Source organism: Balaenoptera acutorostrata, chromosome 15, assembly GCF_949987535.1.
Source record: "Balaenoptera acutorostrata chromosome 15, mBalAcu1.1, whole genome shotgun sequence".
Classification (NCBI taxonomy): domain Eukaryota; kingdom Metazoa; phylum Chordata; class Mammalia; order Artiodactyla; family Balaenopteridae; genus Balaenoptera; species Balaenoptera acutorostrata.
Genome location: NC_080078.1, coordinates 2,402,888 through 2,418,108, shown reverse-complemented (window position 1 = coordinate 2,418,108; position 15,221 = coordinate 2,402,888). Strand labels below are relative to the sequence as shown.

At 45.4% G+C, this 15,221-nt stretch overlaps 1 protein-coding gene across 8 annotated transcripts in view; it reads right to left on the bottom strand.

Annotated features, from left to right (window-relative positions):
* Window positions 1-9,986, bottom strand: part of SDK1 (sidekick cell adhesion molecule 1) — an 838,709-nt gene extending 828,723 nt beyond the window's left edge. For 4 of the 8 annotated variants that reach the window (XM_057528493.1, XM_057528492.1, XM_057528494.1 and 1 more), the window contains exon 1: window positions 9,445-9,986. In XM_057528493.1, the coding sequence (XP_057384476.1) occupies window positions 9,445-9,691 (247 nt within the window). In that variant the 5' untranslated portion in view covers window positions 9,692-9,986. The remainder of the gene's footprint in view (window positions 1-9,444) is intronic. The other 4 variants (XM_057528497.1, XM_057528498.1, XM_057528500.1 and 1 more) reach the window with 2 other exon arrangements.
* Window positions 9,987-15,221: the final 5,235 nt, after the last annotated feature.

Here is a 15,221-nt window from a genome sequence, read left to right as displayed (position 1 = left end):
GATTACTCACAATTTTGCCAGATGACAACAGCCCATATTTTTTTTCAGCCTCAAGAACAGTTTTTAAATTGGAAAAAATAAATATTCCCAAGGTACTTCAAGATCATTTTGTCACTACACACTTCAAATGCCTTCATAGTTCTTTTCTTGAGAATTTTAACAGTATGAGAAAAACGCCTGTTGACTGACTCCATTTTCTCACTGCCCATTCATTCTCTAATCAACTTCAATCTGCTTTATAGTCCTACAACTCTAGTGAAATTATACTAAAAAGGATCAACATTTACCACCTTATCAACAAATCCAATGGCCTTTCCTTGGTCTTCATATCAAATTCACTCTCATCAATCCAATCTCTTCCTCCTTCAATTTATCCAGTAAGTCACTGCCACATTAACATGACTACACATCAACTGTTCACACTCCTCATTCTGTCCTAGTGGCTTATTAATACCTAGTACTACGAGAAAAGATGAAATGAATGAGGCATGATTCCTGTTCACAAAAGTGTAAACAACGATACCACCACCTAACACTTACTAGATACATACTATGTACGTGGCAAGGTGCTACATACCTTACCTGTGATCGTATCAACTGATCCTCAGAATAGCTATATGAAATAGGTACAATTATTAAGAAGGTAAAATTGGACAATTACACTTCAGGGATGAGAAATAATGCCTAAAGAAGATTAAGTAGCCCACCCAAGGAAGCACAGCTAGCTTTTATGACTCAGTTTTATTTTATGCCAAGCCCATCCTTGTAAACATGCTATACTATCTCCACAAGTATTTATACCAAAAGCCCAGATTGCAAAATGCATATATCCAAACATCTTCTTGACAGGTCTCTCTGGATGCCTCAAAGGTACCTCACATTAATACATTCAAAACCAAAATCATGACCTTGCTGCCCAAACTGAGGTGGTCTAACCTCAGTGAATGACTCCCCTAATCAACCAGTCATGCAGGTCAGAAGCCTGGGTACCACCCGTGACATATTCTCACTCACCCTCCATATCCAACCTACTGCCAAGTCCTGTCCATCTTTTCCCCTGTCTCTCTCCCTACCCATCCGCCCTCCTCTCTCCACCTCCAACCCTACCACCCTGGCTCAAGCTACTACTTTCTCTCAACAGATGACACAGTTTAACTTGTCTATAGTCATTCTGGCTTCTCCCAACCCCTTCTCGATTTTGCAACCAAAGTGCTCTTTTCTTCTCAAGATAATGCTTTTAAAATGCAAACCTAACCATTTCACAAATTTCACAACCAAAGCTTTAAGTCAATCTTTATTTCAGGATCTGAAGCAACAGGAATGTAAAGACTGGCAATAGCCCCATTTTAGTCACAAAGAGAAAGGCAATTTCAGTGAGAGTCAGGAAGGACCCCAACACAGAAACAGAAGCAGAGATGATGACAAAGAGGACAGCACCTGAGAGGTTTCAAATACTTGGCTCTAGTTATCCCTGAGATGGAGCTGAATCCTACATCTGCCAAGTTTCAAAGTATTCTTCTTGTTACACTGATACCCCAAGATGCCTCCAATAAAGTCTTTTTTTTTTAAAACGTCATTCAGACTAAGTTTCTAGTTTGCAACCAAGAGAGTCTTAGCAAAGGGGAAAAAAAAAAACCAAAAAACCTTAGAAGAGCCAAGAAGACACACTTAGAAAAAGGGGACATACCTACACGGCAAAAATAAAACAAATTCCACATAAAGTAAAAATACCTTTGGCCAGAAAATATATAAATATGTTCAATGTTTGTAATCTCATGTATCTCTGCCTTTTAAAGGTGTTACATAAAATGCTGGAGGGTAAGAGCCATGTTTTCTTTTATGTTCTGCAAATCATCACAGCTTACTGTAGAGCTAAATACTGAATTAAAAATTAGTAGTAAAAGCATGACTGTACGATAATATAAATCATAAATTTGCATCCTTGGAAACCCACTCCCTCTGGGAACAGTTTATATATGCACTCATGTAAATAAAATGTCTTTTTCTAGTAATACTTTACCACTACTTTATTTCCTGGTTGTGATTTCCATTGTAAGGTATTACAAACTCACCTTGCTCATACACAAGAATTTTATATATTGCATGAAGTGCCGAAAAGCAGTGTACCATGGAAGGGGGAAAAAAATAGCTATGGAAACTAGAGATTACATCCTATATAAATACTTTTTCTGTTGCCATCTGGTGGTTCATGTATTAAATCAACACTGACACTCATTGTACAGAAGGGCTCAGTCCACAAAATCAAAACCTCCTATTCTTTTTGCATCACGTTTAACACCTAGGGGGAAGGCAAGAAAGAACTGACCTTCGCTTTGAAAATAGTCCCTCTTTCACGAAACCATAAATACACACACAAAATTAAGGATCACACTAAAGAGAAAAACCCACAGACACCTGTGGATATAATCATCCTTATCTACATATGAATAGGTTATACCTATGTTATATAAGCTATGATATCCCTCCTTACCCCAAATCTAACTTCTTCCTTACTAGCCTGCTTGGTTTGGTAAAATTCTTAATAAAGGCAACTAACGGCACTCTGAGTAGCCATACTCCTCTTCCAGTTGCCATAGTCATTCTTTAGTTACCTCCCTGTATTCTTTTTCTTGGAGAGATCATTCATCTTCATAAAAATCAAGCTTACATATTTGAGAGCTTCCAAAACTCTCACAATAAAGAATCATGTCTAGAATACAGAGTAGAGTTCTGAAAGGGAGAAAAAGCAACAAAACATTGCACCAAAGGCTGAATTTATCTATGTAATAATATGGGCCCAGGAGTCCAATTCTCTAAAGTCCACATCTCCAAAGTTAAACACACACATGCGCACACACACCAAACCCAAAAACACTGCAGAAACTACAGTCTTAGCTCATGTTCAACAAGCTAATCTCCAAAGATCAGTAAGTTAATAGATTTACCTGGCTGCCATATTTGTTATCAAGAAATTGGATCATTTAATTGATAGTTGTTACCTTCACTAGACATTGTCTGTATATCAACAGAGTGCCAGCTAAGCCTGTTAAAGTGAAAAGTAATTACTTTGTTAATTTTGAGGACCTTCTGATTTACTGAAAGTCCCTAATGAAGACAATTAACCAACATAACATTAGGTTGCCTCCAGAAACATCAAGAGAACACCACCTACTAATCTCTTCGATTGCTGATGGTCACTGTCCGGTAAACATAAACATTCTCATATCACTATTTCATATGTTCTAAAATTTCTCACTGCATTAAGTACCTCCTAGATTTCAATTAGCCTTGCCCTTTCCCTTCCAGCCGTTTAAATAAATAAGCATCTCGCATTTTAAAGAAATTTATTCCCCCAAACTTCAGGCTTACACTGATAAATTACGGCACTAATTCATTTTACAGAACCTAACATTTTGAGCATGAACCACTTTCAGGCTAGAGTAAATATATCGTGTGTAAGATGGCAGCCCCTAAGGAGAAATGTTATACTGTATCTTCGTTGTTTTCGACATTGTAAATACCACGGTAAAAGTAAAATGAAGAGAATCAGGTTCTAAGAGCCAAGACATATGGAGTTATAGAATCACCAGGTAGAAGACACAGAGAGTTTGGTGAAGGGCAGAAAGGATATGACAAAATACAGATCAAAGAATCAGAGCAGAACGATTTTGAAGATCTAGTCTAACCCCCAACTTTTACAGGTGAGAAAAATCAACTCAGAAGCTAACAGACCTGCTTATATTGCAAGTTAGTTACAGAATAAAATCGAAACCAGGTCTAGTAACACTTATCCCAATGCTTCTTCCATTCACCTCATCCCTGTTTCTAGAAAAGCTTTGTAAACATTCTCATTCCCACAACACCTACAGGAGACCCTGGGGATGGGACGCCTGGAGCCAGGCTAAGGCAGTGAATCTCTGGCTTTAGAAGCTGCCTGCCAGAAGTCGTACCACCTAAATACTAGAAGAGCAAACAGAAACAAGAGTTTCCTGAAGCAGTGCTCCCCTACATTTTTAATTTTTGTATTTGGATATGGTAAGAATAGTGTTAAAATAATGAAGCTGTAAGACTAATAATAATGTATTTCTCCAGAACAGGTCTCAGGTATGGGATCAATAACTGGCAGGTAGGTATCTATCAAACTATGACAGACTTTTGTAGTTCAGGGAATCATCAAAAGACATAAGACTAATTTCTATGCGTTACCACAAAAGGATGACACGAGGGGCCATCACTGTAGTCCCAGCTGACAAAATATATTCTCTCTTGGGATCATAGGTACAAATATTTATGATCTGTTTTGTTAAAAGAGATTTCCAAATTGAGGAGAAATTTTAAGAAAATGCCTTATAGAACTGATGAAGTCAAATTACTAATTAGAATGAAAGAGACTACACGTATTAAAACGATCAGTTACATTAGGTAAATATGTACCATCGCTTACGGTATTCACCAGATCATAAAACTTACATCGACACCTTTACTTTTTTTTTTTTTTTAAAGATAATTCTACTTTAACTCCTCTTTACACTATACCTTTCAACCTGATTTTCATTCCCCACCCTCAGTTTTACTCAACTTCCATTGATTTGGACTTAAACGGTGTACTCTTAAAACTGCTGCTTTTCTTACTTCTTACAGAAATTTAAGTCATGACCTAGGCAAAATCCAGCTTCTGAGTTTTCACTCTGTGTCTGTTCTATCCTCTAGATTTAGTCAGCAGACATTATGGTCTCTGACCTCAGGGACACCTGGAGGAAGGTCCTGAGTCTCCCAACAAAAACAATACAAGGACTCTTAAGAAAGGATAGAACATAAAGGCAACTGGGAGATAGAATTTAACTACGATGTCTTGTTTGATTCCACTCCATCACCCACTTAACTTTTCAGAATGACTTTGTTTTACTCCAATATTTGACGACAAAGGAAACTTCCTGGCTAGATATAATCCCAACATATAGCTACACTTAACTCTCGTTAGATAAAATGCATGTTAACAAAAGATCAGTACCTTACAAACCCCACCTCTCTTTCCATTTAAAGGACTTATGCATGTACTTGAGTGAGAATAAAAGAATTTTCCAAGTGTTCTTCAAAGAAATGGTTAGTATGCTCCTAGTGGTCAATTCTGGGGAGTTCAAATCTGCCAACTGACTGCCACAACCCCATTCTCAATTGGAATTTGACATTTACATTATGAGAAAAAAAAAAATTCTTCAAAAAGAAAAACCAAAATGGCAAGTCATTTTCTTACGGGAGAGGGATAGTTATATACAGGGGGCTATGCATATTCTTCTGTATTTTCCAAATCGTTTAACGTAATTTTTATTGTTTTACGGTAACAGTAAATTAGGTAACCCGAATCTTGAGGTCATGTAACTCAATACAGCATTTGGAAAACGTCAGCTGCCATCTTCCCTCTGGTACTGACCAGATTGCTCTCCCTCCCCATATGAAGCCACAGGCTGCACGGGAGACACTCCAGCCCACCGGTTATGAGCATAAACTGTGGATTCGGCAGCCTGCTTTCCAGTCTGCTTCCACCACTAGTCCTGAGACCTTAAGCAAATTAGTTAACAGTTCAGTACCTCAGTTTCCTCACAGGTAAAATGAGGACAAAATGCTACTTGCCTCTCAGGGGTTGCTGTGACGAGTAAATGAGCCTACCTGTAACGCACTTAGTGCGTGGCACGTAATAAGGGCTCAGTAAAGGTGAGGTACAGGTGGCCATACATAAGACTGCAGAGAGGATGATCGCTTATTGTCAGATTTACAAGATGGTTACCAACCAAGCGGCCAGTTGCCACCTGTTAAACATGCAATGGTCTAATAAAATTTAATCAGTAAGTACCTGAACACTTACTAAGTGTAGTACTCTCTATGAAGACTCTCTAGTGAAGCTGCCAGCCTGGAACTCAAGTTCCACTTGAAACTCAAATTACAAAGATGTGAGGAGAAGGGGGTCTAGGGGTACGAGGAACAGGGGAAACAAACCACTGCAGGGAGAATGGGAAGCAACCAGGGCCCAAAAGGAAGCCAGATTTGTACTGAACCCAATTAGCACTGTTTTGAGATTTCTCCAGCAAACCAGTGGCAGAGAAGCCTGATTAGTAGACCTTACTCAAGGCTGAGATCGGCCCAAGAAGAACGATCCAGGTAGGAGTCCAGGTCACAGCAAGTCAGGCTAAGGATGACAGAGAATTGGGTGCGATTATGGGATTGGCCAACAAGGATAAAACTGTAACACAAAGATACAAGAATCACATGTGGAGTTTTTAAATGCACAAATTCTCCCTCCAACGACCTCCAGGTTGGAGGTAGAGCCCAGATGAGTGTATTTTTAAATTGCACTGGTGATGCTGATGCAAACCCCAGACTAGCACGAAGCAGGAGCTCAACAATGTCAGTAGGAATAAACAGAATGAGCGACTGAAAAGCTAATTAAGTCTGGAAGAAATTTCAAAGTTTGAGATCATGAACATGGAACAAGTGAAAATCAGCTCAAAGTGCAGAAAGCTCACTGGAATTGGGGGGAGGGGGGGAGGTACACACACTATAGAACCACAAGACCAGCCAGAAACAAGGTTAAAAGAAAAATCAAGTCATGTGATCTTACGTAAAAAGGATTACAGCAATGGTTCTCAAACTTGGCTGAACACTGGAACCACCTGAGGAGTTTTTAAATCTCCTGATGCCCAGGTCAAACCTCAAGTCAATTAAAACAAATTCTGGGAATGAGATCCAAGCTTCAGTATTGCTCCCAGGTGATTCAAATGTGCAAATATGTTTGAGAAACACTGGGAAAGAGAGGGTCCAGGAAATCAGCAGGTGAAGGGAATGAGGAAAATCCAGGCAATCCAAGTTGGTGGTTCTCAAACTCTTGGTGTGTATCAGAATCACCTGGAAGCAAGCTCATTTCTTCCATGTGGCTCACTGAAGAACAGAAGGAGCTGGCCCTCTACAGGTTCCCCCAATTCCCCAGGTAATTCTGATACACACCAAAGTTGGAGAACCATGGTTCCAAGTGGCTAGAAATAACACCAAAGGAGAAACTAAGAACTATGAACCACCCCAAGCAGTAACTGAGAGCGTTCCTACCCCTCTGCACCTGATGAATACAACTTAACATGAGGCTGTACTGAACACTACCAGAATCAATACACCTGTAAAGGTCCAGCAGTAAAGCTAAGGCACCACAGGTCTCACACACATGACACTTGCAATCCCGCCATCCTCCGCCTCAAAAGGCACCCTTCTACAACACTCACGTCTGGCTCCTAGTGGACAACATACCGAAAGTATGCATTGCCACCTGCCTTTCACAATTAGAAAGCAATCTAGAAAAGTTACAAACACACTAATAAGCAGAGTATATAATTCAAATTCCCATTACCATGTAGAAAGAAACCCAGGACTATTAAAGTTACATTGGGAAGATGTGAACCTGTTTCACATAATGGTCAATTACGCACTCTGCTTATAACTTGGGCTATGTAACTCTATGTAACTTTTACTGGTTAATATTGCACTTATTTTCTCCCAAGATATCATGACCAAACCTAGCCACATGAAATGCCATTAGAAGGAAACAAAGAGAAATTAGTAATTGCTTCACCTAGCTACATAGTAATATAGTACTTATGACCAGTTCCAACCAAGTGGTAGGTATTCCATTTAGAATGTTACATTTTATCTGATAAGATTCAAGAGAATACTTCCCCATGCATATGACCAACTCATCATCCCATCAGAAATCTCTATAGCAGCACCAGAATTTTCATTTTCAAGATACATGAGCTTTTGTGAAATGGTGACATCTCCCCTGTAATATGAATTTTCAATATAATATAAAAAATGATGGATATATTACACATTTCACAGAGCACAGAGAACAGAAACCTGTCAATGAATTCAGAATTTGTTACAACCTATTTGAAATTTTACACTAAAAGATCTGTTCACTCTATAAACCATGTAAATGTAAAATAGGTACCCATGTTTTATACTGGTAACGAGGAATAAAATACTCCTGCCTAACAAAGTTTGTTGCCTTAGTACTTTTTTAAAATTTTCATTAACACAATTGTAAAAAGCAACACGCCAGACAGCCTTCAAACTGATAAAAAGTTGAAATCTGCATAATATACTTCAAAACAAAGCCAGATTTTTTCCCCACCATTTGAATTTGTGCACTAATCTTTAGATGTATAAATGTACAGGGCTTATTGCAAAGTGCAAGTCACTGTTTTAGAAAAAAACAAAAAAGTAAAACTTAACACCCTTTTCTATCTTAAAGGTCATCCCTAAGTGATTTAGATTTCTTCATTTGAACCTGGCTTCTCTGGCAATCTACAGATCCCATTTTACAAAACGACTTAATGCTTTTCTACCAAAGTCTGTCATTAAGCAAAAAAGCACAAACAAGCGAAACGAAAATTTTCCAAGTAATGGAGGAGAGTTAAATTAACCAGAAATACGGCAATTTGCTTCCATGTAGCAAAACATGAAAGCGGGCACTTAGGAAAGCCTTTGGGAGAGGGCGGGGAGGACCTCAGTGCACATCGATTAGGTTAACACTAACAAAAGAAGGATGAGTTATCTGTTAAACTATCGATGACAGTTCTGAGCTCAGACCTTTAAGATGTGATTCCATTTAAATCATTATCCGTCGCCACACACACATCACCTTCCCTGGACACTGAACACGGCTAATTTAAGTTTAGGGCTCCCATCTGCCGTCCACCTGTCTCCTTCCATATCCCACGACGCTAAGGACCACCAAAGCCAATTCCCCTGAAGCTGCCCACGCAGGTACACGGATCTTAAAAGACCGCACCAAAAGGACGCGTGGAGCTAGCTACTTCCACCTTTCGCTGCTTGCTTTCACCTTTATTCTTTCCAGACAAGCAAACTTCAGCGAGGAGGTATGCTCAGAGGCAGGGGGTACGTGCCGGGTCGTTAAAAGAACCCAGATTTCGGGGACAGCTCGGCTCGGGAGAGATGCCACCTCCCTTTTCAAACGGCCATTTGGCACCGGTAGACGGACAGCATCTACTCAGAGACCAGCACCGACGCAACAAAAACCACGGCGGGGGCGGGGGGACAAAGCCGAGGGGAGAGGCCGCGGGCACCCAAAGTTCTGCTCTAGCAACTGCCGGGCTCCCCCTGGGGTCAGGCACCGGACCGGAGAGATGCGGGGTCTGGGACAGCGGCTCCAGGTGCCCAGCACCTGGAACCCGACGAGAGTCAGCCACTGAGCCCGCAGAGGAGCGGCGGGCTCCCAACTCGGAGGCTCGGCGCCCGGCTCCACTCAGGTCCAGCGAGCGGCACTCGGGCGCGCCTCCCCGCGTCCGCCCAGCTCCCGGGCCCCGTCCGCCCCGCTCCCCGGCCCGCGTCCGCCCAGCTCCCGGCCCCGGTCCGCCCCGCTCCCCGGCCCGCGCCTACCTTGAGCCAGCGCCCGGAGCAAGTGCAGCTGCAGCGTCGCGAGCGCCCACCATCCGCGCCGCCGGCCCGCGCTCAACTTTGTCGCTGGCCTCCCGGCGCGCTCCCCCTCGTCCTCGCCGAGGCTCCCGGGCGCCGCGCGGGCTCCCCGGGGCCGCCGCCGCCGCCGCTCGGGGCCAGGCAGGGACCCCCGCGGCCGCCCCGGGCCCGCCGTGCCGCCGCCGGCCGCCAGCCGCACGCCCCCGGCCATGCTGAGGAGCCGCCGCCCCCGGCCTCGGGCCCCGTGAGCGGGACGGCGGGCGGTGGCCTCCCGGCCGGGCGGCCAGGTACGAGGGGCGCCGGGCGCTGAGGGGAGCGGCGGGGGAGAAGTTGTCAGCGGGGAGATGACAACCTGTCACGCCGCCCCCGCGGCCTGAGCGCCCTGGCCGCGCCGCCTCTCAAGAAGGGTCGGGCGGGCGCTGAGGAGACGCCGCCGCCCCCGCCGCGCGCGGAGGAGAAAGTGCGCCCTCCCGCCCGCGCGCCGCCGCTCGCCCGCCGCCGCCGCGCCCCATTCACAGCCCGGCCGCACGCGCCGCCCGCCCGCGCCCGCCGCCGCCGCTGATTGGCCGAGGGGAGGCGGCCGGCGGTGCCCACGTCCCGCCCCCACTCCCTCGACTGTTTTCAAACTCGCCGCGCCCGCCCGCCTGGAATTTCGCGCCGGGCCCCGGCCTCGACTCGGGCGGCTTCCCGCGCCGGCTGCGCCCCCTAGGGACGCACGGCGGGCACTGCAGGCCGGCGCCGGCTCGGCACGCGAGCCCCTAGCTGCTCCCGCTGGGGCGGCTCCGGCGTCGCCCCGCCCAGCAGTGCCTGCGGGCAGGTGGGCTCGCACGTGCGGCCGAGGGCCCGGCGGAAGGCAGGCTGCAGGCCGGGACCACTGGGCGAGCCCCTCCCGGCGCCCGGGCCCGCCCTCCCCGCCGCCCGCGGGAGGCGCCCCTCCCACCGGCAGGCTCCGTGTTCGCCTGCTTACGCGCCAAGTTGCGGGGATTGCAAACGAGAAACACGCCTGATCGGGTTCTCAATTCCCAACAACAAAAGGCACCTGTGGGTGCAGACCCGCAGCCTGTTGAGAGGAGTGGACGCAGGCTTTGTAGGGGTGTCCAAGGTCATGGGTGGCCTGCGGGGAGCACAGCGCCGGCCGCTTCATACCGTGGGGTGGGCCGGTCCCCTAGGGGATGGGTCCACTAGGGGAAGCGTCCCCTAGGGGGAGGGTCTCATAGAGGGAGGGTCTCCTAAGGGGGGGTCCCCTAGGGGAAGGGTCTCCTAGGAGAAGGGTCCCCTAGGGGGAGGGTCTTCTAGAGGAAGGGTCCCCTAGGGGGAGGGTCTTCTAGAGGAAGGGTCCCCCTAAGGGGGAGGGTCTCCTAGGGGGAGGGTCTCCTAGGGGGAGGGTCTTCTAGAGGAAGGGTCCCCTAGGGGGAGGGTCTTCTAGAGGAAGGGTCCCCCTAAGGGGGAGGGTCTCCTAGGGGGAGGGTCTCCTAGGGGGAGGGTCCCCTGGGGGAGGGTCTTCTAGGGGGTGGATCTCCCGGTGGGAAGAGTCTCCTGGCGCAGGGCCTGGGGCCCCCGCGAAGGGCAGTGGGGGCGGTCCCCGGAGCTCAGCAGCATGTGGTAAGCATTAGCGGAGTTTATGGGGTGAACTAAGCGCTCTGGAGGCTGGGAGGCCAGCATTTTTGTGGGAGGAGGGCCTGGAAGGTGACACACAGTCTGACCCTGGGGCGTGTGATAATTGAGTGAGATCACTAAGTGGTGATGGCAGCGGGTCAGGGCGTGCGCCTCGCTCGGTGCTGGCTCCCCAGGAAGCACTGGGTGCCGGTTTGCTGTTACTCCGTTTATTGCCCCAGGCGGGAGAGTGGACAGCGGGTCACTGTGGCCCGAGGTTCCTGAGTGGGAGCCAGCTCCCGCTTCCAGAGCACCTACTGTGCGCTACCCAACCTCTGCTAAGTCTGAACAATGACCCTGTGAAGGAAAGATGAGGAAAGATAGGGAAACTGAGCACCGAGGACAGCAGCCAGTTGGAGGAGGTGGATTCTGAACTGGATCTGACCCCAGGGCCTGCCCTCTGCCTGCTTCCCACACCATGCCAGGAGGGCGGGAAGTGACATGCAACCCAAAGCCAGCGTGTTTTCTGGGACCGTATTGCACCAACTCCAACAACACAGCAGAGCCCTGTGGGCCAGTGGTGTCCTAAGGACATGTGGACGAGGGGGATGGGGGGAGGGGTCTTCTTGCAGTTTCCACGGCAGCAGCCCTTGGCCTCTTCTAACTCGCAGGGTTATATGAGAGTCTAGAGGAGGAAATGAGCCATGCCTACGGTGTGTTGAACCCTCCTGTGGGCCAGCCCTGTGCGGTAGCGTCACACTCATCCCCACCCCACCCCTGCTGTGTGAAAGGGGCTGTCCCAGGTGCAGTGGGGGAAACAGGACAAAAGAGGTGAAGTGGCTTCACTGCTGAGCACCTCTGCTTTGGTCAGAGACGGGGGTGAGGCACCAGTGGAGCGGGTGAGGGTTTTGACGTCTTAGCTCCACTCTTTCTAGTAGTGAAATCTGGGCAAATTGCTGGCTCTATGTTCCTGTAAAAAGTTAGGAATAATTCCCATCTCACAGGGTACTTGCAAAGGAGTGAGGTAATTCACACTCAGTAGATGCTAGTTTCCCTTTCCTCATACCACCTTGTTATGAAGCAAACCACCCTTGCTATGCCCACCAGTTGAGTCCAGTCCACATTTAACCTTTTCCTTTCATCGAGAAACATATGCCCATTACTTTCCTTGCAAATGGCAACCCATGCCCACATACCCTTACAGCATAGGCATGGATATGGCTCAGGCAACTTCTTGACATCAGGACACTCAAAAAATGCCCAGAGCCTCTTTTGCTGGGATTGATTTTGCAGTTCAGAGAAACCTTTATGGAAACTTGCTTGGAAATTGGAAAGCCAAGCCAGTATGCTGTAGGTTGTCACAGAAGCATTGACATCACCGTTACTCCAAAAGGTCTGGAGACACCTCTGGGAAATTTTTTATTCCAATATCATCCTGGGTAAGTGAGGCTCTAATGGTGTCTCATTTTACAGTTGAAGGAACCAAGCCAGGGAAGTTTAATAGATGCAAAGTAGATGTGATAAAAGCCAGAGCAGGAATCCGGCTCTCCTGAGTCCAATTCTAAGACTTCTTCCACACCAGATGGTGTTGCCTCTTACATGACCCATTAGGTCTTAGGGAGTATGTGTAGACTGTAGGTATTCTTTCTCAAAAAAATAATACAGAGAAACCCCTTTATAATGCTGGGGAGAGGAGGTAGCCAGCGCAGAGCTGGAATATTTCTGCCCAAAAGGGCCAATTAATTTCTCAGTTTAATTTTATCCAGCCCAACGAGAAGGTCTCAAGAAGTGAACATTTTATACGTGTTTAAAAATCTTGAGCCGTATACGTATTTTAAAGGACCATGAAGTGGAGGCATGTTACGCCATGAAAGCAGAGTTATTTTTCTTTCAAAAAAGAGCTATGGTGGTTTACTATTTTCCAGAACAAGAAGTTAGGGTTTTCCCTGCTTGCTTAGAGAAGGGGTTTTCAAAACAAATGATAATTTAAGTGGAGTTAGGACTGTTCACTGAGATGGCCGATGTTTTCCACTCGTCATAAATAAAAGCTCCTCCAGGTGTGGTCCATGGTCCATCAGCCTCACCTGGGAGCTGGTGAGAAATGCAGAATCTCAGTCCCTTCCTGGACCTACTGCATCAGAACCTACAGTTTTACAAGATCTCCAAGTGATTCACATGTAAATTAAAGTTTGAGAATCACTCCCTGTCTCCTGGGAATTTAATAAACATGATGAATACAGCTCTCTTTTCTTTATCTGCCTCCCTATATTCCTTCCTTGCTTCCTCTGTCCTTTCTCTTCCTTCTTCTTTTGCCCATAATGGGCCATGAAATAAAAGGGAAGCTTTTTTAAAGATGGAATTATAATTTTACTTTTTATTTTAAAAGGAAAATATGCATCTTCCTAGAACATTAATAGCCTCAACTGTATACAAATTAAAAACCAAAAAACACTCATGACACCGTGAAAAAAAAAGTCAAGGGAAACAAGCAACAAACTCTATACAAATGGCTTTTATAAGTCAGTATGAAAAATTGATGAACAATTCCTAATATAAAGATGGGCAAAGCACATGAACAGGCAAGTCTGGGAGAAATACAAAGTGAAAATCAATTTTTGAAGAGTGCCCAAAGAAATGAAAAATTAAAGTAATAGGGCTTATTAAAATGTTAAAGGACTGATAACGGCAAGTGTTGGTGAAGGTATGTGAAAATGGGTACTCATGTTATGGGTGGAAATATAAATTAAACAGTCTTTCTGGAGAGAAACCTGCAATCTGTAGCTAAACTTTAAATAAGAATTGTCTTTAGTCTAGACATTCCACCTCACAAATGCACAAGTGTGTGTTTAAGGTTGTCCATTGCAGCATTGCTAATAATAGCAAAACTGGAAAGCAACCTAATCCCCATCCAAGAAGGTTAAGTACAATGCGGTGCATCCACACAATAAAATCCCACGTGACTGTTAAAAAAATGAAGAAAAGTATCAATACAGAAATGTCCACAATATTCAGTTAAGTGTTCTCTTATAAAGTTATAAAACAAGTATAAATAGAATAATCCCTTTTATGTTCATTTTATTTTTTTTCTGAAAGGATGAATGCCAAACTTTAATAAGTTTCCTTTAGGGGTTATGGAATTATATGATTTTCTCTACTTTAAAATTTTTCAAATGTGAATATATATTTCATAATAAATAAAGAGCTTATTTTTAAAAAGCAGATGGTGATGAGCCCAAGTCATTTCTTTCCTATCATTCATTAAGAAATGTCCCTCATGGGTTCTCAGTGGCTCTTCTGAGAAAAATATTCCCCGATCCTATTAGAGGCTGTAACATACAGCACGAACTTCTCCGCACGGGGATACCGGGCCCATCCACATGCAAATCAAGGCAAAGATCAAGGGGATTCCTTACATCTGGTTTCCATGGTCTTCCGATAGACACCCTCTGAATGTCTTAGTATCACTGGAAAATCTCCACCACCTGCTTATCCTACCCTCACCCTCACCTTTGTTCTGTTGCCTAGCAACCCATTAACAAACCACCAGGTGCTGCCTTTGATCCCTACAGGGCGTGTGCTTTGGTTACCTTAGAGCCTACCCAGTTTCCTGAGAATCTGTTCAGAGACTAAACTCTCTCATGAAATGCTCCTATTAAGAAAGCAGCAAAGAAGAGAGGTACCAGAAATGTACCAAGCCTCCAAAAACTTCTACCAGCCTTCTTTAAGAGTAATTGTCCTTCACCTTTCAGACTGCTTTAAATTGTATGAAGCAGAAGTTCTTAATGTGTGGTCCTAAACCAGCATCATTATCGTCACCTGCTTGGAAATGCAAATTCTGGGGCATCACCCCAGACTACAAGATCAAACTCCAATCAGAATCTCTGGGGGTGAGCCCAGCAGGCTGTGTTTTCACAAGCTCTCCAGGTGATTCTGGTGCATGCTCAAGTTGGAGACCCATTGGAAAGTAATTCCATCCATTCTTACTTCTCAACAAGTATTTATTAAATTCCTGATTTGTGCCAGCCCCAGTGCTAGGCAAGAGAGAAACAAACAATTACAGTAATTACATGATAAGCGAAAGCACTTAAGGGAACAGCTGAGAAAAGAAGAGCTCACCACCTTGGAGAATCAGGGAAATTTTTCCAGGG